This window comes from Eumetopias jubatus, unplaced genomic scaffold, assembly GCF_037043125.1.
Source record: "Eumetopias jubatus isolate StellerSeaLion01/CBP00866 unplaced genomic scaffold, mEumJub1_p1.0 scaffold_1, whole genome shotgun sequence".
Taxonomy (NCBI): domain Eukaryota; kingdom Metazoa; phylum Chordata; class Mammalia; order Carnivora; family Otariidae; genus Eumetopias; species Eumetopias jubatus.
The window spans coordinates 76,148,291-76,175,279 of record NW_028274807.1 but is presented as its reverse complement, the minus strand read 5'-3'; the positions used below and the strand labels follow the sequence as shown (position 1 = coordinate 76,175,279).

General features: G+C 37.6%; 1 protein-coding gene across 1 annotated transcript; it reads left to right on the top strand.

Annotated features, from left to right (window-relative positions):
- The first annotated feature begins 6,423 nt into the window (after window positions 1-6,423).
- On the top strand, window positions 6,424-26,708 carry CLDN16 (claudin 16). The gene is made up of 5 exons (XM_028101099.2): window positions 6,424-6,747; window positions 18,628-18,730; window positions 22,826-22,990; window positions 25,651-25,842; window positions 26,569-26,708. The coding sequence occupies exons 1-5, from the start codon at window positions 6,634-6,636 to the stop codon at window positions 26,706-26,708; spliced, it is 714 nt and encodes a 237-aa protein (XP_027956900.2). The 5' UTR covers window positions 6,424-6,633.
- Window positions 26,709-26,989: the final 281 nt, after the last annotated feature.

Below are 26,989 nucleotides of genomic sequence, written 5' to 3'. Positions count from 1 at the left end.
GAACATATTCAATTACAGATTGAGGAGCATGGATTAACTTGCTATTTGTTGAGTTACTGAAGGTTTTAGACAAGAAAGCAAAAGTTATCAAGTAGCAAAGAGACCAGGTAGCATCCCTTATTACTGCTACCTGTAAACTCAATTCCTATCTGTCCTAATCCTTAGCCTTTAACCAGAGTGGAGAGAAAACAAGAATGAAAGGCAAAATGGTGAGAAAACGTTAGTAATGGCAAACTGAATGTGATTGAGTCAATTGGAAAAAGTTCAGCTTGTGAGATCAAGCCTGATTCTGATAGATTTACTTAACACTAATTTAATACTGAACATAAGGATATATATGCAGGGGTGTAGGCCATTCAGGAGAAAAGTTTCATGTTGGGATGGCTTTTTGAGTTACGTGTTAACTTCTAAGCAGTAAAATGCTAACCTTTGATACCAGGTTTATTCTATTCACCCAAAGTACCCTTGAGGGTTGAATTGTACTGTATCATGATGAAGTCTTGTTTTTCCAGGTGAAATAAGTTACAGAATGAGTAGTGATGTATGCACTGCTGCTGAACTGAGGTGTGAGTTTTGATGAATGATTCACCAAGTTATCTCTGAGACTTAAGTAAGACTCACATTCTATGTAAGGTAAGAGATAAATGAAGAGCATAAAATTTCCAGGACTTCCTGCTCTCCCAAGCATTCTCCAAATTGGAGAGTTCAAGTATCCCATCATGAACTTATTCATGAACTCTCTACCAATGGTAGTCCTTCCTCTATCTGAATATCTTCAAATATCTTCAACGTCAAGAAACCCAACAGAAGAGACTTCTTTTCAGTCATTTCTAATTGTTGGAAATTTTTCCCTTAACTGAATCCAATTCTGCCTTTCTATACTTTTAAATACTTTCTACGTTCTCTGAAGCCTTCCAGAAAGATCATTTCTTTCCCACACGGCTCTCCTCTTATTATTCAAAACCCGCTATCATGTTTACTGTCTCCTTTATTTAGATTTAAAATGCCCTCTTCACCTTAACGTTCTGCGGCCATATCTAATATGAGATGCCTATGAATCTCCTCACTAACTACACTAACTGGAAGCTTCTCCTCTAGATGGGCTCTAGTTTATCTTAAATGGTGGTACTCAGAACTAAACACACCAAATCCAAGCATGACCTAGCCAGGATGAATACTAGAATTCAGTCTAACATCACATAAGCTTGTACAATGGGCTTTTCAATTGGATACATTTTAGTCTTAGTTTCAACTGAGGTCACTAGATGATAAGTACCCACATTCCACAATGAGACCAGAGACCCCAGGCAGACATTGCAAAAGAGGTGTCTTAGAACCTGTGTCACAACTCTTAGGGACCCAGCTATCTCAGCCCTGTCTGCTTACCTTCCAACTCCCGCCACCATACTGGGTGAACTGCAAGAAAGGAGATAAATTATTAGGAGACATTTTTGAAGACAGCTGGTGGTATGTGTTGAGTCCCACTTCCCTGTCACCATGGAGAAGGGTGAGAGTTCCCACACCTCACTCTATGCCTAGGGAAAAGGGTTTCGACTCATCTACTCTGATATCATAATTCATTGATTGCTTCTTATTTTCCAGGCACTGTATTAAGACCTTGAAAAATGTTATTTATTTCTCATAGCCATCTTAGACAAAATGTATAATTCTTATTTTATTGAGCAAGCAATTAAGTAGCTTTCCCAGGAGCTCACATGTGTTAAGTAGCTTAGCCTGCACTCGAGTTTGCCTGACTCTGAGGTCCAAGCTTTCAACCACCGATTTATTTTTCTATTAGTTATAGTCAGCATGGCCTTTGACCATAGCAACTGATTTTACTGTGCAGGTTTTTCCAGTGAGCACTGGGCAGTTAAATAATGAGTGAGAAGATTATTCATAAGTGTGGAGTAAATCAACTATTCCTTCTAAGGACTTGTATTATTATAAAGAACATAGATAGAAGGGACAGTTTGTGACACTAACAGAAACAACGGAGTTAACGTGAAAACCACTTGCTGTCTTTCTCAACGGAAAATGCAGAGCTGCTTCTACCTAGAGGCCAACAGGAGAACTGCAGTCTTTCCTCTTGTACAATGAACTCCTTTCACAGACCAGCAGTCCAGCCGCTAGGTTAAGGATGCCACTCACCTCCTCACCAGGTGGCTCTAAAGCTTCAGCCAGGAGCAGTGTGGGCCCAAGGGAACACAGTGTATATGAATGGACCAAAATGTCTTGGGGATCATGCAGAACAGAGAGCTCTGGAGCTGCAAAGATAATAGAACACCTTCTACCAGTCTAGGATTGATCCTGGGGGACCCTCGATGGTTCAGAAAGACCAAGTCCAACCTTACTTCCTCTTCTGTGAAATGTGGGAGCTGGGAGGATTCAATCCAATTTAGCTGATATTTGTTAAGACTTCCTGCATGCCAGGCAGAATTTTCAGCACTTGAGATCCACTGGTGAACAAAACAAAGCTGTCCCCATGAAGCTCAGATGAGATAATGCATTTGAAAATATTTTGTAAACACTGCTGTGCCACATGCACAGGAATAATTGTCCTTTGTGTTTCTACTACATTGGGACGCCCTGTTCGTTTCAAACTAACGTGCCTAGGCACTGGTTTTGGAAGTGCAACTATAACTTAAGGCTGAATTCAGAGTTACCTGAATGGAGTTGTTCACTTCACACCATGAGCCTGGCTCTGGGCCACTCACTTTTCACATTTCATAGCTTTATTGAGACTTTTTCAGTTTTAATTGTCTACAGTAGGTACAATTCTGATGATCATGATCATATCAAACTCTCCTATTATTAGCAGATAGTAAGTTGGCCGCATGCCTTAGATACACACACACACACACAGAACACACGATATTGTACACTCCTGCAAGCAAACTTAGAGGAAATACACATTCCTTTTATTAAAAACAATTATGTACAATAAGTCTGGAATTTGTTAAGCTACCAATGATTTAGATAAACCTGAGAAGGCTCAAAATGTCAAGTAACATTGTTTCCATACTGCTCATTCAATGAAACTGTTAATCACAAAGAAATCTAGTTCAACTATATTAAAATCACAGATAATATAAAAATAAACATTTTTGCAAAAACACTAAACATACTAGAATTGAAAGTCACAAGTTTTGATATATAACATATATTCCTCTTCATATTAATTTGTAATGATGTGTATAATACAATTTATGACATAATAAAAATTGTAACAGAGTTCAGCAGCCAAATCATTTACAGTTATCACTATAAAACTTGAAATTAAAGTTACCAACTGAACAACAAGCACATTAAAATAGCAGTGTTGAGCTTGCTGGTAGCGTGTTACTTAGAAACTCCATCTCAAAGAACTCAAGATTATATCTTTCACCTTAAGAAGAAACACAACACAAAAATGTAAGCAGAACTGAGGACAGTAAGGGATTGTACAAGCTGCCTCTTTCTACCCACCCCAGTTTTTCCTTAAATTCTAATCTATCTACAATGCCCATCCCTCCAGACTTCTAAAATGTAATGGATCTACTTTGAATTTAGGACAACCTTTCACATTGGAATTGGAAGTTTCAACCGTATTTGGGGGCACAATTCTAAAGGTCTTGAAAAGACAATATAAACTTTTCTATGTCATATAAAATATAGACAATACAGACCTAGTCTGGCAAAGATATTTTGTATTTACTATTGAGCTTATGAAGATCGGGACCAGGTCTTCCATCTTCCACGTTTTTTGTGTCCCCAGAACCTAGCCTAGGACTGAAGTCAGAGTAGTCTGTCCATAAATGTGTACTGCACAGAATGGAATTAAACCGGATTGAGTTGATAAAGCTAATTATGGGAGTCTAGAGCATGGGCAAAGAGCTAGAGGGATTTGTCGGTATAGGCTTGTGAGTGATTTGTTCTGCTTCTACACCCTCCATCTTCACAGCTGCCTGCACATTGAAATCTTCCTTAGAAATGCACACACATTCCACCATGAAGTCCTTCCTACTCTATGAAGTGTGGCTCTTCCTCTCTTGAATCCCCTTTCTTTTATGGCTTCACCCTCAGAAATAACATGGAAACCTGATTTGTCTTATGTTATTCTCTAAAAGTAACAAACTTTTGATTCTGGAACAGTTCTATAGTTGCAGGAATAGTACCTCCACCTTTAATCATTAACAATGTCCAGTACAACTTGGGGAATTAATAAATTAAGTTACAGTCTATACTTTTCCTGTGGAAGAATCTCTGATTTCCCAAGATACATGTGTGCATGTGTGTTTGTATGTAGATCATACAATGTGCTCAGTGTTTTCTCCCTCTCTTTGTCCTCTCCATTAAGTCCTGATAACTTGGATCTCATTGGTATTGGTACTCATGAGGGAAATGATGGCACCAAAGATACGATTCTGACATCTCCCTGCCCACACCTTTGTGATCTATAGTGTTTGACTCCGAAAAATAGTATGCTGGTTTTAATCCTGATTTTTCTTCTGTTCTTCTTAGTCTCTCAAAGCACAGTCATCTATTTCAGAATCAGAATTTTATACAAGACATTTATAACATGTGAACACCTGGCACCCCGTGCCCAGTTTCCTGAATTCAAATCTTTGAAGGTGGAGCTCCCACTTCTGCAGTTCTAACAAGTGGCTTTGGAAATGGTAGGGCGCAATGAAGTTTTAGACCCATTGCCCTGGGTGCACTGTTAGCAGGACAAGTTCATTGTGAAAGGTCTTCTGGATGGAAAGCTAGCTGCTAAGTCCAGAACTTTTCCTGTAATGGGTTGTGTGCTTTTGGAATGGGTTTCCTCTCCCAGATCAATAGAGCATGAATGTTTTAGATTTAGGGCACAGAGAAAGATTTGTGACTCACCAAAGTAGCATGTGCATGGTAGCTGCCATAGGTAATTCCATTCTTTGAAAATGGGCACTTTAAAAAACAAGCATTATTTTTCCCAATTTTTAAGTAAAATAAGTCAATAAAATAAGTAAAATTGAAAGCATCTCTAAAGCACCTTACAAATTAATGATTACCGTTAACATATATATCCTTGTTTATGGTGACAGTTGGTTTATAGTCCACATATGGTTTTACATCAACTTTTACATTTAAGTTTACTTTTAAGTTTACATTTATATATTTGAACACAAGTGAATTAAAATGAGAAAATAATGAATTTAATTATAAAAGCTTATTGTTTTAATATACACTCAAAATATATTGTATCAATACTGATTTTAGCCTTTTACCTTAAATAGTATAACCCAATCATTTTTAAGTTGGAAAAAAAAAAAAGGAATCCTTCCTTGAGCTGTTCCTAAAATAACTATCTTAGTGGCTGATTCTTCCCAAAGTAATGACCTATTTGTAATTCTTCTCCTGTTCCTCACCAACCCCTTCTTTTTCTATCTCCCTCTCTCTCGGATTAAGAAACATGCAAAATAGTTTTTATTATTATCACTTAAATTTTGTGTTTTAGTTTAGAGACATGTATCTGATGATGATAAAATGGTGTATGTATGCTCTTTTAAGTATTTTTAAAAGACTTCTGGTTATGGAATATTTATGCCCAATAAGACCACCTGCTCAGGTATAGGTGAAACTGCAGTTGCCCGCACTATATCAAAAACTTTTTAAAGAATCCTTTTTCCTAATATAAACAGGATTGTTTTTTACAGGCATTCACACAGTGGTCCATGGGAGAAAAGTAATCTTATAGGGAATTCTTGGTCATGTTGATGTTTACCATTTAGCTACTTTGGTCAGATACTCCTCTAAATGATATACAGACACAGTATCGTTTAATGCTCACAAGCATCTCATGAAGATGGCACTCATACCTCCAATATTACCGAAACTACAACCCAAGTGCCCTCAACCTCTAAGCTTCAGAGCCAGGATTTCAGCACAGAGCTGGCTGGATGAAAATGCGCAAGTCCTCCCTCCCGCCCTGTGGTGCCCAGAGGTTAGGAGCTGTGGCTCCACCTGGGGCCAGGCGCTAGAACCCCTTCAAGGGGCTGCTCTGCCCAGCACCGTGGAATGCAAACTCCCTGGAGCTAGCACTTGTTTGGCATAGTTGCACCGGTGGCCTGTCTGTCTAAGGTAGTCAACGCATATTAAAATAGTCCTCATAATAAAATAGCACGCAGTCAACCGTGTAGCCTCCTTACGGAGGTGGGGAGGAGAATAGCTCACTTTCCCTGGAGGGCCTGAGAAAGATCAGCTTACAGGCGTCAGCATGGGGTGTGACCCTTCTTCTTTCTCTCCATCTTGGCCCTGGCACGTGCCTCGGGTGACCATCATCTGACATCAGCCCACAGTCCGGGCAGAAAACGTTACCAGGTCTCCTTTTCTCTCCCACCCAAGACACACTCAGCCTTTTCACTGACCTGGCTTCTGATTGGAGGCTGGGTGCTTTGGATAGTGACCTCCAGGACCCCTCTGTGGGTCACAGCCTGTTCGCATTACTCTGACCACAACTTAAGACGTCTGCAGTGGGCTGTGAGGAAAAGTAAAAGCCTGGTGTTTTCCCATCCCCAGGTAACAGAAGCTCGGAAGCCTGACAACGTTCCAGCCACCTGAGTGGGCCCAGGGCAGGCAGCTGCCCATGTGTCCCTTCCAGACAGGCTGCTCGCTAAAATGAGGGATCTTCTTCAGTACGTCGCCTGCTTCTTTGCCTTTTTCTCTACTGGGTTCTTGGTTGTGGCCACCTGGACAGACTGTTGGATGGTGAATGCTGACGATTCCCTGGAGGTAAGAAGTCAGCACCTTCTTTTTCTGACCCAAGCCTGTCCGAATTTTCTCTCAGTCCCACTGTCTCAGGACACTTACCAGGACTAATGAAAGAAATAATAGCCAACATGGACGGACTTACTCCTTACTTACTACTTGCTGAGTCTTACCTTATTAGCTCATTTAATCATCACAGCTAATCTATGAGGTAGGTGGTGTTGTTATCCCATTTTATAGATGAGGTAACTGAATAACCCCTCTTTTTTCAGCAGGATGAATTCACACAAAGGTAATCACATAACTCCTGTCACTGAGCCCTCCGGAAACTCACCTCTTCCTCTGCTGCCGATGCTAAATTGAATAACATTCCAGTGACACACTTTCTGACAACCAAACACTTTCTAATCTTGATTATGAGTAGCACGAGAGCCTCTCTTAAGAAGTGATAATGTAAGAAATCGAGTAATCAAACAAGGTATATCAAACTTACCCAATTACTATGCAAGAGAAAAAATGTTATTTTAAGGAGTTTCCAAGTAGGAACAACTACTCTGAGGGAAAGCAAGTCTTTCCAGTGGGTCCTGAAGTACCAGGGACAGATAAGGATTTACAAAACCCTCTCAAAAATAAGCTGCTCTTGGAAGCCAACTGCTATGTAAGAAATGAGTTTGAAGCATTTTATTTTTCTTACTAGAGAAGCTCAGAAAGAAGCAATTTTGAAGTTTATAATAATTTCCTGTGGCTAGAGGAATCTGAGAAAGGTAGAACTGAGTAAAAATCTAATCTTCAAAATCAGATACTATTCATTAGTAAGGCTTCAGAAAGCATGGGTAAGAAAAAGAAACAATATATCAGGAACTCAAAGACTATATAGCAACCCAATCTGCTCTCTTATGTACATCCTGAGGGGAACAATTTGTTCTAACAAATGCTATAATGTCACCTCTATGAAGTTTAGGAAAGATACCCAAGAGCTACTTTATATATTTTCCCCTAATTTTATTTATTAGACTCCCAAGTTGGAGTTAGAAACGGAAAGTAATAATCTTTCTATTTTGATGTGTATTATTTTTGCATTTATTATTATTATTTTTTGCTTTTAATTTTCCTCTGGCTTCTACATGGCATTTCAAAACCAACAGAGTTAGTTATAAATGCTTCTTTAGAGCCAGAAATTTATGTTTCTGAAAATTGTGATAGAATTGAATCACTGCAAAGGATGTCTGCTATATGCGAGTCCAGTGATGTATTTTATCTGGCTGTGCATATAAGTGGTGAAGGAGACACAGAACGCCCTTTGAACAGTGCTCAGAGAAAAGCACAGATAAAAAAGTCTTCTGCCATTAGCCCTGCAACGTGGATTGCCAGTAGCAGGAGATTAATTTAGAAATATGTTGAACTAGAGCACACTCAAAAGTCATTTTTTACAAATATGCAAAACCTCATCTAAAAGCACTGTTAAAATATTTTCTAAAACAATTTGAAAATCTTACTGCCCAAGCTGACAGCATTACTAACTTCACTCGATAAGAAATGGAAGTTTAGAAAGGGTCAGACCTTGCTGAGAGAGATTGAGAGTCCTGGCATTTAAAACGCCTTCTTGCTTTGATTACAGTATTCAACCACTTTGCCACCTGCTCTGTGCAAGAGCACTGCTAGTTAAAATGAATGGAATGAGCAGCCCAGGTTGCTCACCTCGAGTAAATCCTTGCTAACCTTGGACAAGAGTTAGTATTTCTTAGCTTCTTTCCTATTTCTCATACTTAAAATGTATCACACAAACATATCCCAAGAAGCCTCCACATTAGAACAAAAACCCTGAAATAAATTAGGCCTCTTCTCTCCTACAATCTCTTTATTTATCAATATTTTTTAAAGGGACATGGATCTCTTGTACTAATTGCTCCCCCAATTGGCCAGTATATAAAGGCATACAATTATCCACAGATTTGGGGGTTTTGATAATCACTGTCTCAACTCTAGTGTTCTCTCTCCTTGCTTCCTTCCTATGGATGTATTATCTTTGGTTCCTATTAACAGCTCACTTTAAACAAGTATTGGACAAAAGTTGACACAACAAAAGTGCTTTAAAAAAAACCCTACCTGTGGAGTATTTAAACACAAAGGAGTATTATGAATTTTTAGCTTCGTTAGCTTTGTTAACCTTCTAGGGTGATGTAGGCATCAGAGTTGGAAAATAGATTCTACAGTTCCATTCAACATAACGAATACGAAATGTATGGCATATAAAAAGTACTACGCTAGTCCTACTAGGGGAGGCAGAGATAAAACGAGAGTGGGTCCTGCCTTCCAGGAGCAGACATTTAGTGAGGAAAAAAGATATACACGAAACTATAATGAAAGGCATAGGCCAGGTCATATTTGAGAAAGAAATGAACAATATACCATTGGAGCAAAGAAGATAGAATTATTATGAACTGTTGGGGACGTTGAAGCAGGTCTCAGGGAGGAAAAGGCATTTGAGCAAATCCTCCAAAAGATGCAAAGGATTTCAAAAGGTAGAAACGGCAGCAGGGGACTTGCAGACCAGAGGACACATGGCAAAAGTAAAGAATGAGCAAAAGCTCAGGGCTTGTTAGAGGATTTTTAAGGTGAATAACCAGGGCCATGAGGCAGAAAGAGCTCAAATATTCTTTTGTCTTACTACAGAATACTCAAAATAGTATAAAATATTACTTTGCCTTACTCAGGCCTCCCTTGAAGAGGGAAGTTCTTTGCATGAATTAAAAATGTTAGGAAAAAAAGAAATGGGCCCAGGAATAGCACTGTGCGCAGCCCCGACCCGGGGACAGCGGCCCAGAGGCCCCGGCCTGCTCCTTCACTGCTGATTTTCCTGTTTCTCCGGGAAGACCACATGGTGGACAGAACTTGGGCTTTAAGATTATTCCAGCCTGTGTTCTCCTTCACTACTGATTTTCCTGTATCTCCGGGAAGACCACATGGTGGACAGAACTTGGGCTTTAAGATTATTCCAGCCTGTGTTTGCGACTTACCTGTCGTCTATTGAACAAGACCCGGCTCAGTCTTCAGCTCAGTTTCTTTAATTATAAGAGGAAGTAAACTGCGTTGTTTCAAAGTCCTTCCTCAGTCTTCACATTCTTTAATAACACCAGGACTCCTTGACTATGACTGGTCTGCAATCCCAGAGATGTAGCCCGTCACTAAAGGACCGATGGTGTCTGCAGCCTCCCCCCGAAATTTCCATTAGGAATCCAGTGCGAACATTCTCCATTTCTCTGTAACTTCATACGCCCGTCCTTCCTGTCTCCCATCCTCCTTGTCTCCTTATTTATTTCTTCTTTCTGTCCTTACTTATTCTTTTTCTCTCCACTCATTTTTCCTTCATCTCTGTTTCCTTCCCCTTCTCTCTCCCTTTTTTTTTTCTTTTCTTTCTATCTCCCTTCATTCTACAAATACTGATTGATACCTCTGTGCACCCGGTGCTGCGGTGGGTACAGGTTAGGAAGGAAGATGCAACCTGGATCTACCTTAGGTTACTCCCAGCATGTGGGCAGAGACAGACGAACAGAGAACTACAGTATGTTGTCACAAGTGCCATCATAACAAAGAACTCCCAGTGGCCAGCTCGCCCAATCTCAGATAATGAGTAAAGGCAATCCAGAAGAAGAAATACCTAAACTAGGACTTGAAGAATAGGTGGGTGAGGGAGAAGTGGAGAGTATCCCAAGCACAGGAAAGAGTATGGGCAGAGATCCAGGTAAGAGCAATATTTGTGGCTTTAGACTGTCTCAGCATGGTAAGAATTTCCAGTATAGGAGGGAGTATATAGGAGCTTGGTCATCAAAGGCTTTGGTTCACGTAAAATTTAGATCTTTTGCAATAGAGAAAGGTGCTTCACTGAAAACAAACAAATGCATGTGTTTCACAAAGATCGATTATTCTAGCTACTTGTGGGGAATGGTGAGAATGGGTAAATGAAGTGTAGGGAGACTAATTGAGAGGTCTTTGCCATAGAACAGAAGGGAAGCGATGGTGGTCTGGACTATTGAGGCAGCAAGCATAGCGAGATGTGTGAAGATATGGGAAGCTCTAAAGAACTACAATCAATAGGATTGATAGTTGCATGTGGGGAAAGAAGCTGATTTGGGGGAGAAGTCAAGGGTGAAATCCCCTTTACTGCTTTTAGGCAATTAGAGGAATGGTAGCGTTACTCACCAAGTAATTAAATGGAAGAGAGCTAATGTCTATAAAGAAGTCATCAAGCAGCAATGTCCCTGGACCATCCCACTGTTTTTTCCTCATTTAGATTATGATATAGCACCTCAAGGGGTCAGGAAAGAACGCTTTACAGTGAGGAAGCTCACAGGTTGGACTTGATGTTCGAGGACCTGAGATTAAATCCCACACTGCCAGGCAATACCTGTATACATTTAAATTGCAGACATTTAAATTGCTATAAAGCATATTTCCTCCTCTGTAAAAGAATAATAATATGCACATCATAAGTGTCCTGTGAGGATTAAATGAGCTTGTGTATCTAAAGCATTTACCACAATACCGGGCAAATACAAATCAGTCAATAAACAAGAGATATATTATTGTCTATTTGCAGTTTATTGTGTTGTTTTTGTTCTGGAGGAGGAGATGACATTTTGTATAACGTTCACTGAAGGGAGAGATATGAGATTTAAGTTCTATTCCTGTTTTCGCTATTGATTCTCTTGGAGAAATTTTGTTTACTTCTCTGAGCTGTGGTTTGCCCATTTTTATACTTAATGACTGCTCCCTTTTTGTCTCACCAGGGAAGAAGGAAGACAATAGAGACAAAATAGCATAAGTTACCCATTGTATACATTTTAAAAAGAAAAATAAATTGTGAATTAATAATATTGTTAATATGTTGACTAATTTAGAAGATATGTAATTCTTCATTATCCACACTGAAATAAGAAAGTTTTTTCACAAAGTTACTGGTCTTTCAATTATCAGGAGGAAAGAATGTTTTCACAAGATTAATCCGTTTTCAGTTAATCTTGTGTTAATTATTTACTGAGAACTTGCTATATACCAAGCACTATTATGATTAAAATTTTATTACTTCAAATGAAAGTTTCTAATATTTGGATTTATTTTACCCCCATAACCAGCTTCTCCCCTGGGATTTCTAATTACATTAATGACGCTACATTGTTTCAGACATAAAATAAATATTAAAATTATACCTAGCATCTACTCTGATTTTTTATATACTAGTTCTATTTTCAACTCATTGTGAACTCCTTCAGCAGCCCCTGGCGGCTGCAAATATTCTCTCGTTCATCTCATGATCTCCTACTGCACCCTAGCACCAACTTCCAAATCATGGGAACTTGTGATTCACATGAATCGATTGGGCACATATTAAGATACTTGGCATATTTATGAAAAGAATGAGTAAATGAATGAAATATAATGTGAAGTGATCTTTGGAAATCACACACTGAACCATGAATGAGAAGTATCTCTGTAGGGAGACCACCACCTTTACCCCAGCAAGATTTTTTACCTTACTACAATTTAAACTTTTTTCAAGATATGGGTTTGGTTCCTCTTTTTAATAAGATAGGAATAAAAATCTAATTCCCTGGGAGGTATAATAAGGTTGGTGAAGAGTGCATTCTGGCCCAGAGAATAAGGCTTTTCTGCCTGGTGCTTCATATAAACACAGAAATGAAGAAAAGGAGAGAGAAAAAAATGAATGAATATTTTATTATCATTCACTCAACGTACACTGTGATCTGTCACAACTGATGCAATCGTCATTGCAAAGTTGTGATACCATGCTCTCATAAGCATTCTAAAATGATTAAATATGTGACTTAAACAAAGTAAACAATAAATGTTAAAAGTGAAATATTTACATAGTTTAAATATGTAAATTAGGTCATATAACCATGAAGGCCACAAAAATTATATTTTACCTAGTAAGTATGCATTATCTCATTCTTGCCATTTATACCTCTAGCCAGTGCTCCACAAATAAGCAGGCAGAACTAAACGAAATGTAGTTTAGCAAATAAATTCATGGCGCCTAAATGGAGAGGCAAGGAAACATCTATTATGCTTATTTTAATCTTGCTTCCTTATCATAAATACCGGTTTTGAGTTCTTTTAGACCCGGTATGGCAAGAAAAATAATATAAAGTATTCAAATAAAAGTTCAGAATTGTAGTATAAAAAATTCAAATGGCTTTCATGTTAAAATTGAAATTGTTTCAAGTCATAGTAGTAAAACATGCTACTTACTATAGTATTAAACCTTTTGCATCTTAATAAATGTATTTAAATACTAGAAAGAGGTAAGTTGCGTCTTCAGTGTTCAAGTACATTAGCACAAGAATGGCAACAGTGATGTAAAATGCATAAATTCTTCTAGTATGTGAATGCAAGGTGGTTTTTAAAATAATATATCTTCATGACTTATTTTACTGTTCTTTTGGTTTATGCATACTTCCTCCTATATGTATTATATTTACACATACATCCCACTGCACATACATTTATAACCTAATGCATATTGGCAAAGAAAAATCTTATTTGATAGTGGTCAGCCCAAGATAGATATTTACAAGCCTATTGTGTGTGAGTGTGTGTGTGTTTGTATATATTTTTTTCTCCCACGTAACTGGTGAAAAATAAATGCCAATGAATTAAAGTATTTTTAAATTTCTCTAATTCTCAAAAGATAGATAAAATATTTGGAGGCAAGACAAACACATCCAGAACTACAGGAAACAAGACAAGGTAGGCAAAATTGTGTGTTGCTGCTTGTAAATATTTCCGGAGTGATAAGGAAAGAAAAATTGGCAAAGACTAGGATAGAGAAGCCTTAATGGAAGGCTACTAAAGAGATCAGAATAAGAAATCTCAGGATTAAGAAGCTAATTTAAGATACTATAAATTCAACGGGAAGATTCATGGTTAATACAGGTTCCTAAAGCTTTTTCTGAGTGGTAACCTGCTCATCCTGAGTCCTGCGGTAAACACTTCCCAGACCCAGGTGAGTAGCTAGGGTCCAGGTGGACAGCAAGTCAGTATAAACCCTGTAGTCTAAGTAATAGTTCTCTGACTCCCTGATTCAGCTGTTTTGTCTATTCAGTCAAGTCAAAACCACATATTAAGCATTGACTATGAATATACTGTATCAGCTAGAGTTCAAATGAGAGTCGGTGTGTGTGGATTTGAAAAATTGACCTACTTTTTTTTTTTTTCTCAATAAACATCTATTGAGCATCTATTATGTTCCAAGCAGGAGGGTCTGTAAGCTCCTTGAAACAAGGTGCCACACGTGCTTTGGTCCCTGCTGTATCCCCAGCATTTTGTTAGTCTGTTGCCTGACACATGACAGACACTCAATGAATAAAGTTTGAAAGATGACAACAGATAGACATGGGAGACAGATGTACATAAATGTACATAAAATAATAATACTATATTGTAAATACTATAGAATATGAACAAATTATGGTATGATCTAAGAAGAAATTAACTCCAGCTGGAGAAACTGGGAGAACTTCATGGAGGAAGGAGTATCTTTGAAGTGGGACTTGAATGATAGGTAGAAATTTGACAACTTGAAGGCAAAGGAAGGTGTTCTCATTATTATACACCAGGAGCAGGAAAGTTACATGCTGTTAGGAACCGGGTAGTCAACATCCATGAGAGAGGAAGACTGGGTAGGGGGGTGAGGAACCTGTGAGCACAAGCCCCACCTAACGGGAGTAGCCACTTAGCTGCTGCTAATTGTTGTTATGTGGAACTGAGGAGTCCAGGTGGCCAGAAGGACCAAGTTTCCAACAGAAGCCAGAAATCTGGACTGTTCTGTAAGATCTCTATGTTTTACTATTGTAAGTAATTAATATCAAGAGACTTATGCTGGCCCCATGTTTGTGACTTGTACTTTTATTGTTACATCTTGGATAAACTGAGCTCTCCCCGTTGAGATAATCTGTTTCTTGCTTCAGGATTAATAGATATTCATTGAAATAATGTAGAAATTCCTATTGTATCATTATCTATATTTATTAATGCATAAATTGCATGTTAAAAGAGTAAGCTTAAAATTAGAATCTTCTATTTTGAATGATCCTGTAAGATAAGAATTATTAGTTAACATTCTGCATTTTTGCCCTTTAAGAAAGGTTAACCATAATATTTTAAGCCTCAGTCTGCTTTTTAAACAGAACCTTGTCTTAAAACTTTTAAGAATTTAGATTTACTTGCCTTTTAGGAAGTTCTTAATAAGCTAATAAGCCGTTGTATAACCCAGGGATAAGTAAGTGAAGATTATATATTACAGACAAGGAAGGGCTTTCCTAAATATGATAAATAACATAAAATCTTTTAACCTTGTCTTTTGTGCACAAAGGCACCTTTAAGGGTGTCTCCAGTAAGTGCTATATTAACACAGAAGTTTAGTTAATTACAGCCACTATTCTCACGTACCTTAACCAAGTGTGAATACCAAGCACTCTCATAGTGTGCCCCAGAGCATTAATACCTAATGAAATTGGATTCCTTGTTTCCTCTAATGAGCTCATTGCTTTTCTAAATATGGTCATTGCAGGTAAATGATCAATAGCTTTGAAAATGACACCACTGCTGGATTATTTTGCCAAGAGACTCTTTTATTTTAGTGTAAAATGAGTATTTTGAGTATATATATATATACTCATAAAATGAGTATTTTGAGTATATATATATATATATATATATCAATTTCCTTTCTAAAGAAGCTCATATATAACGAGAAATACCACGGTTGGTTGGTTGGCTTGTTTTAGTGGCTGTTAGACAGCAGGAACTGTGGACAGTCACTGTCCGATTGTAGAGCAGTGACTTCAAATCCGCATAACCTGGCTCAAGTCGGAATAAACTGGGTGCAGTATGTTCCTGTTAATTGAGAGACCAAAGGGCAATAAGCTATGAGAAGGCCTGTTTTCTATTATGGCGTAATAGTTCCCTACCAGTCATCTCTACTGTATTTGTTTCCTACGACTGCCATAACAAATTACCACAATTTGGTGGCTTCACACAAAAGAAATTTATTCTCTCCAAGTTCTGGAGGCCAGAGGTTTGAAATCAAGGTGTTGACAGGGTTGCACTCTTTCTGAAGGCTCTAGAGGAGAATCCATCCCTTGCATCTTCCAGCTGCTGGGGGTTGTCGGCATTCCTTGATTTATGGCCACATGACTTCCAATTTCTGCCTCTATGGTCACATTGCCTCCTGCTCTATATAGTCTTTCATCAAGACACCTGTCATCAGATTTGGGGCCCACCCTCGTAATCCAAGATGATCTCCTTATCTCAAGATCCCTAACTTCATTACATATGTAAAGTCCCTTTTTCCAGTAAAGGTCACATCCACAGGTTCTGGGACTTAGGACATGGACATCTTTTGGGGGGCCATCATTCAACCCATTATATATGCCTTTTTTCTCTTATATAACCCTTAGTTAGTAATGTTGAACACAGTCACTATTCAGGTTGTTATAATGTTTAAGTACTTTACTAAGATCATTTATGAGCAAATCATTTATATTATGTGTTTGTAATTTTTGATTCTTATAACTATCTTAGTACCATTTCCTTTATACAAATAAGAAGAGTGAGGCTCAAAAAAAGTAAGATGTAGCCCAAGGATACAACACACCTAATTAGTATCAATTTAGATTAAATGTCTATTACTTTTTTTTCTTTTTAACATATAATGTATTATTTGTTTCAGGGGTACAGGTCTGTGATTCAACAGTCTTACACAATTCACAGTGCTCACCATAGCACATACCCTCCCCAATGTCTATCACCCAGCCACCCCATCCCTCCCACCCCCCTCCACTCTAGCAACCCTCAGTTTGTTTCCTGAGATTACGAGTCTTTTATGGTTTGTCTCCCTCTCTGGTTTCGTCTTGTTTCATTTTTCCTTCCCTTCCCCTATGATTCTCTGTCTTGTTTCTTAAATTCCTCATATCAGTGAGATCATACGATACTTGTCTTTCTCTGATTGACTTATTTCGCTTAGCATAATACCCTCTAGTTCCATCCAAAAGTCTATTACTTTTTTAACCATAGCTTAACTTGCATGCATATCTAAATTGAGATGTTCACATCTTTCTTTAGAAATTGATATGTTAAATTTCACAAGGTGGCCCTTCTTTGTTAAATTTTTGTCCCCGTGTTTCCTTAGGCAGATAATATTCCCAAACTCCAAAACATTCCTTCAGATTTAACCTTAGGAGGAGTAAGCCAAAGTGAGGTTTTGTAGAATAGTAGCCATAGGATGATATTAAAGTTAGGGTTTAACACTTCACTCAAAGCTATCTTCCAATTTCCAAAGCTAGCCTGAAATGAATTTGGAATTTTTTTTAAATGGGTTTTTAAGTATACTGCAGTGCTTAAGAGCAAACACACAGCTGCATTTGAGTCCTATCTCCTCCACTTATTAACTATGCTTTCTTGGGGTTATCACTTACCTTTCCTGTGCCTCATTCTCCTTATTTGTAAAATAGCTGATAATAATTGATATCTCAAAGGATCCTTTAAGGAATAAGGGAGATCATAATATACTTAAGTAGTAACTGCTTCATAGTGTAGACTCCATGTAGATTTTTTAAATTATTACCAACTAAGAGTATTTTACATATAAAGTGGTAATAGAAGCACAACATTAAAATCTGTGGTTGAGTGGCAAGCAGTGCAATTTTATCTGGCTCACAACACAGCTTCAAGGCAGAACACGGAGCAGAGAGTTTCAAAGCACAAATATTCCCAGATATGGTTTGCTTTTGCAGATCAAAGTGTTTTTATGTTCCTTCCTTCTTTCTTCACACCAGTTATGATCTCCCTGCTTTTGCATTTCTCTTCCTACTTTGTTGTTTATTCTTTCTTTAAGGAAAAAACTTCAGCTTTTCTTTTCCTAGATAATTCTTGGTTAAATTTTACTAAACTATTCCCAGAATTCCCAGGTAATGTGAATCTGTAATTGAATCAAGACAAACAATCATATTAGCTCTGTTCCATATGCATGAGCTGTGTCAGGAATATTTGAAACTATTTTCCGTTGGCATGTTTACAATTTTAAGAAATCTATTGTGACTTGTAGCTTATGGATAAGGTAGGGAAAGCCTGAGGACACTGGTATCTTGTAGCTCTAGGTGGACACTTAAAATCATCTGCCCAGAGTTTCTAAGTAAAAGTGGTTTATGGCTGTCTGATGGTATGAAGTTAATGCTTAATTTGTTCACATCCATCTCATAGCTTCAACATTTGTAGTGTGTCAGTGGAGCAAGGAGGAAGAAGTTGTGGGTCTTCATATTTGATTTACTGTTTTCTTTAGGTATCGCTTTCTTTGGCGATTATTGTAAATTTATGAACTTCATATATAATAACACCTTTCTTCATGGAACTCAGTGTTTACGGTGAGCAAAAATTAATGTACATTCTTAACAGACTCAGGATGTCAAAGTTAACATCCATTGTTAGATTATTTATTGATTGATTGATTGAAGAACAAATGTCAGCACAGGAATGCCAAGAACTGTCTCCATGTTAAACTACGACTCCATGATGGAACCAGCCATAAACATTTGCATATATGTAATGGTGATTTTATCTATGTTGAGCACCACACGCCCTGCCCGCCTCCTCCCCACCCCCCATCAGGAAGTGAATTCATTTCCCTGTGAGGAAAGCCTTTAGCTATTAGTGCTTAAGGGAAAATACTCTAAAACACTGTGTTTATTGTAAATGAAATTCCGATCACGCTTGCAGCCACTGTATTTTACTATCAAACGCACAACAGCCAAAGGTCTTCCTTTGATCGAGGGGAGCTGAAGTGTGTCTGCGTGAGTTGTTTCACATGGTGTCTTCTCCAACATCTAGGTGAGCACAAAATGCCGAGGCCTCTGGTGGGAGTGTGTCACGAATGCTTTTGATGGGATCCGCACCTGTGACGAATACGATTCTATCCTTGCCGAACACCCCCGTATGTATGCCGTAGTCAACCCCTTTTCCAGGGACAGGGTACCAAACAACACTGAACTTGGGTTTCCATTGCGTATTTTTATTTTCTACAGTCTATGGTAAAGTTCTGTCTAATTTTAGATGTTTCGATTAAAACATTTAGTTTATTTCAGAAATGTGAATTGAAACATTTTGAGCATATTTTATCTTTCTCTATGTATTTATACATTCCTTTAGGGTAAAAATATTAACTTGTTCATCTCTGCTCCCCCAAAGGGCCTGGCAGAATGTCTTAGGCACAGTAGACTTAAAGTAAACACTTTTTAAATTGAAATGAATTCTTCAGGGTGCTGTGATTTGAGGATTAGAGTCCACAGATTAGATGAAAGTTATTTCAGAGATGTCTTTTAGCTGTGACCTAAGTCAAATAGGAAGTTTACAGTAATTCAACGGGAGATTTGCTGAGAAAGAGAGAAGGTGAAGTAGAGGGGCAGAGACAGAGAAACAGAAAAACAGACATGGAGATAGATAGGTAAAGAGAGGCACACAGACAGGGATCAGGGAATGAAAAAAATCAGTGTACACAGGGTTAGCAGGTAAGGTAGAACCAGGTCCTTCATCTTCCCGACCTTTAGCTTTAAATTTTAATCAGGTTAGCAAGATCCACATTTCTATGAAATAAAGAGATTTCATAAGTTAAAAATGTTATCATTGATTCTCTCAGTTTTTCTCCATAATGTTTATTTATTTATTTAGAACATCCAGTCATGCCAAGAAATACGGGTGCTGTTGTTAAAACTAATTGGTTTCGGTCTCCTACAAAGCATAGGATGAGGTACAGCAGGGAATGGAAATTTCTTTTCTCAAGATAAATGAAAAGCAAACCTGGGAATGTGACTTTTCCCCTCAACAGCTAGTTCAGTCCAGGGATAAGCACTTAAAAGGAGCAGTGGTTGAAAATATCTTCTGCTATTCAGGATTTGAGTGTTCTTTAATCTAATTCCTAAGGCCCATATTTCATTTTCTTTAGGGCCTCTTAATTCTTTCTCTTTTACCCTCCTTGGGCTAACCTAGTTCTACCTACAAAGAAGCATGATATGGTCAATAAGAGTGTAAGTTTATGTGGACCCTAGGCTATTCCAGAAATTTAGTCCTATGATGAGGGTGAGAAAAAAAAATTTTTGAACTTCTAAATATTGTTATGTACATTTATGCAAGAATAACAGAAAATCACTCAAGCTTACAGCACAGAGAAAACTGCTGTTTATATTTTAATATTTCTTTTTTAAATCATTTGCCTATACTATCTCATCTTTTTAAATATATTCTTACCTATTAATTTCAAATAATATGCTAAAGATTCATTACTTTTATTTTAAAAATTCTATCATATGCTTAGACACAACAGAGATGAAACTGTATTCTAAGAAAAGAACATAACTATGTCCTCTAAGTTAGGATATTACCTGTGAGATTTCACCTTTAGTTTTTGGTATCTTTTATAGAATCACAATTAGATAAACTTTTCCATTGTTCTATAGACCTAGAGTATACAGACCCAGACAACTTTTTTTTTTCAGGACTCTTGTTGAATACTCTGTCCCCAAATCAGAATGTTTAACATTATTCTAGCAGCCAAATCTCAATTTCCAGAAAGAAATTCCCAGAAAGAAATTCCTGGCTGGTTAGCATTAGCCATCTGCCCGCAGAGCTGCCCTCTTGGAACTGGGCTGGCCATGGGGCTGACTGGATGACACCATAGGCATGAGTCTGGAAGTTCCACAGAGCATCAGAAATCGCACTCTGGGGGCCCCTGGGTGGTGCAGTCAGTTAAGGTTCGACTCTTGGTTTTGGCTCAGGTCTCGATCTCAGGGTCTTGGGATTAAGCCTCATGTTGGGCTCTGAGCTCAGCAAGGAGTCTGCTAAAGTTGCTCTTTCCCCCTCCCCCTGCCCCTCCCTGTTCTCTCCCTCTCTCTCAAATAAATAAAAAAAATAAATAATTCTAAGAAGAGAAAGAAAGAAAGAAAGAAAGAAAGAAAGAAAGAAAGAAAGAAAGAAAGAAAGAAAGAAAGAAAAGAAAGAAAGAAAGAAAGAATCACACTTTGTGTGGGATCAATTGTTGGAGAGGGGAAAACCAGGGCCATGATTTTAGGGCATCCCATCCAGATAGCAATCCTGGCCTTGTTGGACCCAGGTTCTAAAAGGGGACTTAAAAATGTTTAAGGAAGGCACTCCAAAGCGTGGGACTGCTTAATTTGGGGTGCTGAGTAGGAAACCCACTTGTATATATTATTTGAGGTTCAAGAAGATTGTTGAAATATAAAAACTGATATCACCTAGTTAGTTACATATTTTTCTCTTTCTGAAATAGGCTTTCTATTTGGCCTAAATTAGAAATTTAAGTTTAAACCTTTTGAAATAATGCCACGTTTTAAGATCTTAAATATTCACCTATTAACCAGGTAGAAGTTGGGGCTCCTGGGTGACTCAGTCAGCTAAGCGACTGATTCCTGATCTCAGCTCAGGTTTTGATCTCTAGGTTGAATGGGCTCCACACTGGGCATGGAGCCTACTTAAAAAAAAAAAAAAAAAATCAGGTAGAAGCTGATTTTATGCATTGATTTCCTCTCTTAGATGGATCATAAAAGTATTTTTTAAAAGATTTTATTTATTTATTTGAGAAAGAGAGTGAGCAACAGAGAGAGCACAAGCTGGGGGGAGAGACAGAGGGAGAAGGAGAAGCAGACTCCCCACCGAGCAGGGAGTCCAATGCAGGGCTTGATCCCAGGACCTTGGGACCATGACCTGAGCTGAAGGCAGATGCTTAACAGACTGAGTCACCCAGGTGACCCAAAAGCATTTTTTATTTTAAATAAATTGGCCACATTTTATAAGCAACCTATTGCTAAATAAACCTTAAATTTATCTTATCATTGAGGAAAAAGTATTTAAAATGCAAGGAAACCACAATCACTATGAAAATAAAACATAATTACTATACCGTCAAAAGAATAAATTGTATCACTCCTCTAGTGGCTAAAATAGTAGTAGCTTTGACACAGGATCATTAACCTTCCATTTATGACAAAACTTTCCTATTTTTATTTTTTTAATTTATTTTTTAAAGATTTTATTTATTTCATAGAGAGGGAGTGTGAGAGAGATCACGAGCAGTGGGGAGAGATAGAGGGAGAAGCAGACTCCCTGCTGAGCAGGGAGCCCAATGTTGGACTCTTTCCCAAGACCAAGATCATGACCTGAGCAGAAGGCAGACACTTAACTGACTGAGCCACCAGGCGCTCAAAATTTAGCGTAACAGCCCAAGAGGTTTTCATAGTTGAGGATGCTTCCATTGCAGATGATGACGGCTACTATTCCATTCTGTTTACCCAATATACTCTTTCCTGGACCTTCTATCATATATTCTCATGTGGCCATAGTTTTCAATTTTGCTCAGTTGGCAGTGCAAGGTTAAAGGGTTAATATGGAATGTCGGCCAAGAAGGGTCACCACCTGAAGCAATGAAAAAGAATATGACCTGGCCTCTAGATACAGTTTTCTACTAAATAACAGAAGCTTCTTCTCCTAAAAACCTGCTGATGGCTCCCACCAGCCTGAATTGGCAAGTGACATCTTGAAGTATTTTATCCTGCTCCCCTATACTAAATTTTAACCAGCTATCAAAAGTATATTTTTCAATAGACCTTCAAACAAGTGCAGTGGGATCAGTAATTTCTTAAATATTTATTGGGATAACTTCTGCAGAAGAGATAGTCTACTTTGACTCAGTATTCACTTATAATACTTGTGAACAAGACTCATTCCAAAACAGGAAACAAACAAGGAAACAGTTACTTAGTCCACACTATATGCCAGGCATTTTGCTAGGGGGCCAGCAAGACTAAGTAATAATCAGTGCTTAAACAAATAATAATATCAATAATCTGTGATATTTTTGCATTTTATGAAAACATTCCATGTTCATGCAAATTTGAAGTCTAATTCTTGCAGTGGGTGTGTATTAATGTATGTGATTATCTGTTTTGGGGTGCACCTGTGTGCCTTAATGTGTTTCCTTCCTCTGACCACTATGTAACCATATGCCCTGATCTTCCAGTGAAGCTGGTGGTAACTCGAGCATTGATGATTACTGCAGATATTCTAGCTGGATTTGGATTTATCACCCTACTTCTTGGTCTTGACTGTGTGAAATTCCTCCCTGATGAGCCATACATCAAAGTCCGCATCTGCTTTGTTGCCGGAACCATTTTACTAATAGCAGGTATTCTCTGCACTAGTGGTGAGGTAGAGATGCACATCTATGGTCTTGAGATGAAGGAGAAGGGTGCTTGTTGTCAAGCAGTTCATTTTAGGAACATATGTGACCTGCTTTTCTAGATTGAAGGAATAAAGAACACATCCACCAACCCTACTTACTTCAGATATGGAATCAAATAATTAATTTTTGTTAATATCCCGGAGCAAAGTTTATTGAAGTCCTCAAACTACTTTTTAACCATTTTAAAAAGTTATATAATGATTTACAATTTTCAAATAATTTATTTTTTGATTATTCCTGAAGTTAAATCCTCAAGTAAGTCCCAAAGCACCACCTCCTTACCTGAACCCACTCCCACCAATTCTTTTTAGCAATGAACTTAATTGTGCCAAGTCCTATGTTAGACTTTTCTCATGTGCCAGGCCATTTGATCATAAATGTAACAATAAGCAGATTATATCTCCGCTTAAGAAGCAGATGAATAAATGGAGTCCTGAAGGCTAATAAATCAAGCATGACTCATAAACAGTCAAGAAGCACTTTATATGGTGTTTATTGATGAAAGAGCAAGGTCTGTCATTAAATTCAGTTTAGTCTTCCTCTGTCACAACATGATGTCTTCTTAGGATCTTAATGCAAGTTGGGAGAAAATACACTGTCAAAGAAATCAAAGTGCAGGAAGATCGAAAACCAGTGGGCACACCCCTCAGAGGGAAAACCATCATTTTTTTATGGTAGCAGCCAAAAGTTAGCAAAGCAAATGCTCGTGGGAACATCAACAAGCAGTACAAGAGGAATGGATAGGGATTTTGGAACTAAAAATGCTTGGAGGGGCACCTGGCTGGCTCAGTAGGTAGAGCATGCGATCTTGAGTGGTGACTTGGAGCCCCATGTTGGTGGTAGAGTTTACTTAAAAAAAAATAAAAACTAAAAATAGATACGTGGAGATATATACGTGTGATGTGTGAGTTAAGCAACTGGCCTCCTTTTCTTGATCTGCAAGATAAGGTAAAGCCCCAGTAATAATATCTACACTGAATTGCTGTCATGAAAATCCAGTGTGGGTAGAGTAAGCATGTAGCAGAGAGCCTAACCCATCACACAGTCAAAACTGGGGCTTCCCTGAAGTTTTACACACACACATTGAGTCAAGGCCTGATGATCCTTAGGTTGTATTAAAAAGTCACAAGAACTTACTAAGCTTTCCTTTTTAAGTCATTTATTCCCATGTCCTGCCTAGTAATAACATAGAGCTTTTGTATGTAACAATGTGTTTTATTTAACAAATTTAAACATCATTTAATGCTATACAATTTTGCTCCAGAATACTTCTTGAAATATCACTAGATAGACCATTTTTTATAAAAAAACAAAACAAGCTAAATTAAAACAAAAACAAAGAAACAACGAATTGATGAAAAATATCCCTACAGGAATGGATGAAGAAATGACAAAATTAAATTTCCAGAGTTGGCCAAAGGCTTGGAACCATCATTTGAAATTAGTATGCCAAATATATTATATATAAAATACTAATTTTATGTATAAAATACTAATGCCATGCATATGATATGTTACTTATAAATATTTATGGCATACTATTTTTATATGGTATGAAATATATACATATTTCATATATATGTATCTATGTGTGTGTATATATAGAATTTTCCATAATCTGTAAATTTCATAAAGGAATTTCCATCTTAAACGTGTAGATTGCAGTATTATAGAAAATATGTGGTAATTTAAACCGTTATCTGAAGGTTTTATGTTCATGATCTGGTCCTTCTTAAAGTTCTTGCATTAAACAGTTGGGAAAAGAATGCAATGAAATGGTGAACACTATTTTCACATAGACTTTTTGTCCCATAGTTCTCCACCTTTTCCCCTTGCATCTAAGCAATGATGTGCAATTTATACCTTTAAAGTGAGAGGACTCTAGTGGCATCATTTCAAGGCAGTCCGATTGTCAGATAGACTAATTCTGGGGATTAAATTTTGTTTAAAAGGAACAAAATTTCTTAGTTCATTCTTACATGGTGTGGGGGTGGTGGATAAGAATTTATTTTACAATAAAGACAGTTTTTACTCCAGTTATTTGTTTTTGACCCCTACACACTAAAATTATTGACTTCAAAAACATAGTTTCCTTATGGGTGCTGATTACGTAGCTGACATACCTTTAATTGTGGGTCTAGGTGGTGGGGCAGAGAAGAAATAGAATATCCTTAAAGACATATACTTTTAATTAAAAATCAATAGAGAATGAACATATGCTGTATATTATTTGTCTTAGATTTGGTGTTCTTTCTTTTGTTTTTCACATTTCGTTTTACATAGCACCTAAGAAAACATTGGAAAGAGGGAAATTAAGGAAAACCACAATGACCATTTTAAGTTTACACACACAGAGGAACACTACATTGTTTAATCTTTGTATTTCTCTTTATGTATAAACTGATACATAGTTTAGAAGAAATACAAAATAGAAAGCAAAAGGAAGACATAGAAGAGGTATCCAAAATTTGAGTTGTCCATAAATCCATAGCATCATTATTATCCCTCTAAATGATGCCAAGCATTTTGGGTAGTGGTCAGATCTCCTTGAATCTAAATTTGGAAAGGCCTGCATTATTTTTAGCAACTTTCCTTTCTTTCAGGTGCCCCAGGAATCATTGGTTCAGTGTGGTATGCTGTTGATGTTTATGTGGAACGTTCTTCTCTGGTTTTGCACAATATATTTCTTGGCATCCAATACAAATTTGGTTGGTCTTGTTGGCTTGGAATGGCTGGGTCTCTGGGTTGCTTTTTAGCTGGTGCTGTCCTGACATGCTGCTTATACCTCTTCAAAGGTAAGAACAAAATGAAATAACACACTTACTTGCCACCTGTATCAATCTTCCCAGCCCAATGGAAACAGATCTCACCAACACAAAATAGTGTTGCCTACTTGATCCTTACCTATTATTAAAAAATGACACTTTAACTATTTCTGTTGTTCAAGGACAACTGATTTGCAATATTCATGTCTTATTACCTGGTTAGTGGTATATTGGGTGAAAAAAAAAACACAACAAACAAACCCACAGCTATAGGTATATCCAACATTTAAATATAAAATGATGATTTCAATATTTTCAGAATTTTATAGATCTAACTTCATCCAATCTACTAAATTTATATCTACAGTTAAATAGAGAGGTAGACTGAGAGCCAAGTCAAATATTTGTTGTTAAAAAATTTAATGTGTTACTATTGGGTTTTTAAAAATATCACTTAAAAAGCAAGAGAATCTATCTCCTCATCAGAAAGAAAGAAAGAGAAGAGAGAGAGAGAGAGAGAGAATGAGAGAGAGAGAGAGAGAGAGAGAGAAAAGGAAATCACCCAAGTTTTAAATCGAAAAATAACTTTCCAGATGAAAATCTTTGATTTTCTTCTAGGATTCTTCTTAGATGATTCCTTCTTAGAATAGTTATATCCTTGCCTCTTTATGAGAAGAATGTGTAAAGTGAAATTTTCTCCCCAAAGTTTACAGAGTCTTATGATTTTATATCATGACATTTATCTCTTTCCAACAGATGTTGGACCTGAGAGGAACTATCCGTACTCCATGAGGAAAGCCTATTCAGCAGCAACTGTTTCCATGGCCAAGGGGCTACCATACGTAGCCCCTCGGACAGAGACTGCCAAAATGTATGCCGTGGACACGAGGGTGTAAAGTGCCACACGTCAGTCTGGGTGTACGTTACTGAAATAATCAATATGTTTGTGTTAATCCAGGAACACTTATTTAGACCTCAGTATGTTCAACTAAATCAATTGCTCAGCTTAATCAAGAAGTTTGACTCTCCCAACCCTGCTCCTTTTCTGTTATTCTCATATTCCCCCTCCTCCTTCCCACCCCCCTCTTCCACACGCCCACACACACTTGCCCTGTATTTTCAGATACGGTTGCTAGGATATACAAATGTTTGTTTGTGATTTCTGGATTGCTGTTAG

Excerpts from the sequence above, each read along its gene's own strand:
- CLDN16 (XM_028101099.2), top strand. The coding sequence starts at position 6,634 with ATGAGGGATCTTCTTCAGTACGTCGCCTGCTTCTTTGCCTTTTTCTCT. Across the intron at positions 6,748-18,627 it reads ATGCTGACGATTCCCTGGAG|GTGAGCACAAAATGCCGAGG; the intron begins GTAAGAAGTCAG and ends TCCAACATCTAG. Across the intron at positions 18,731-22,825 it reads TATCCTTGCCGAACACCCCC|TGAAGCTGGTGGTAACTCGA; the intron begins GTATGTATGCCG and ends CTGATCTTCCAG.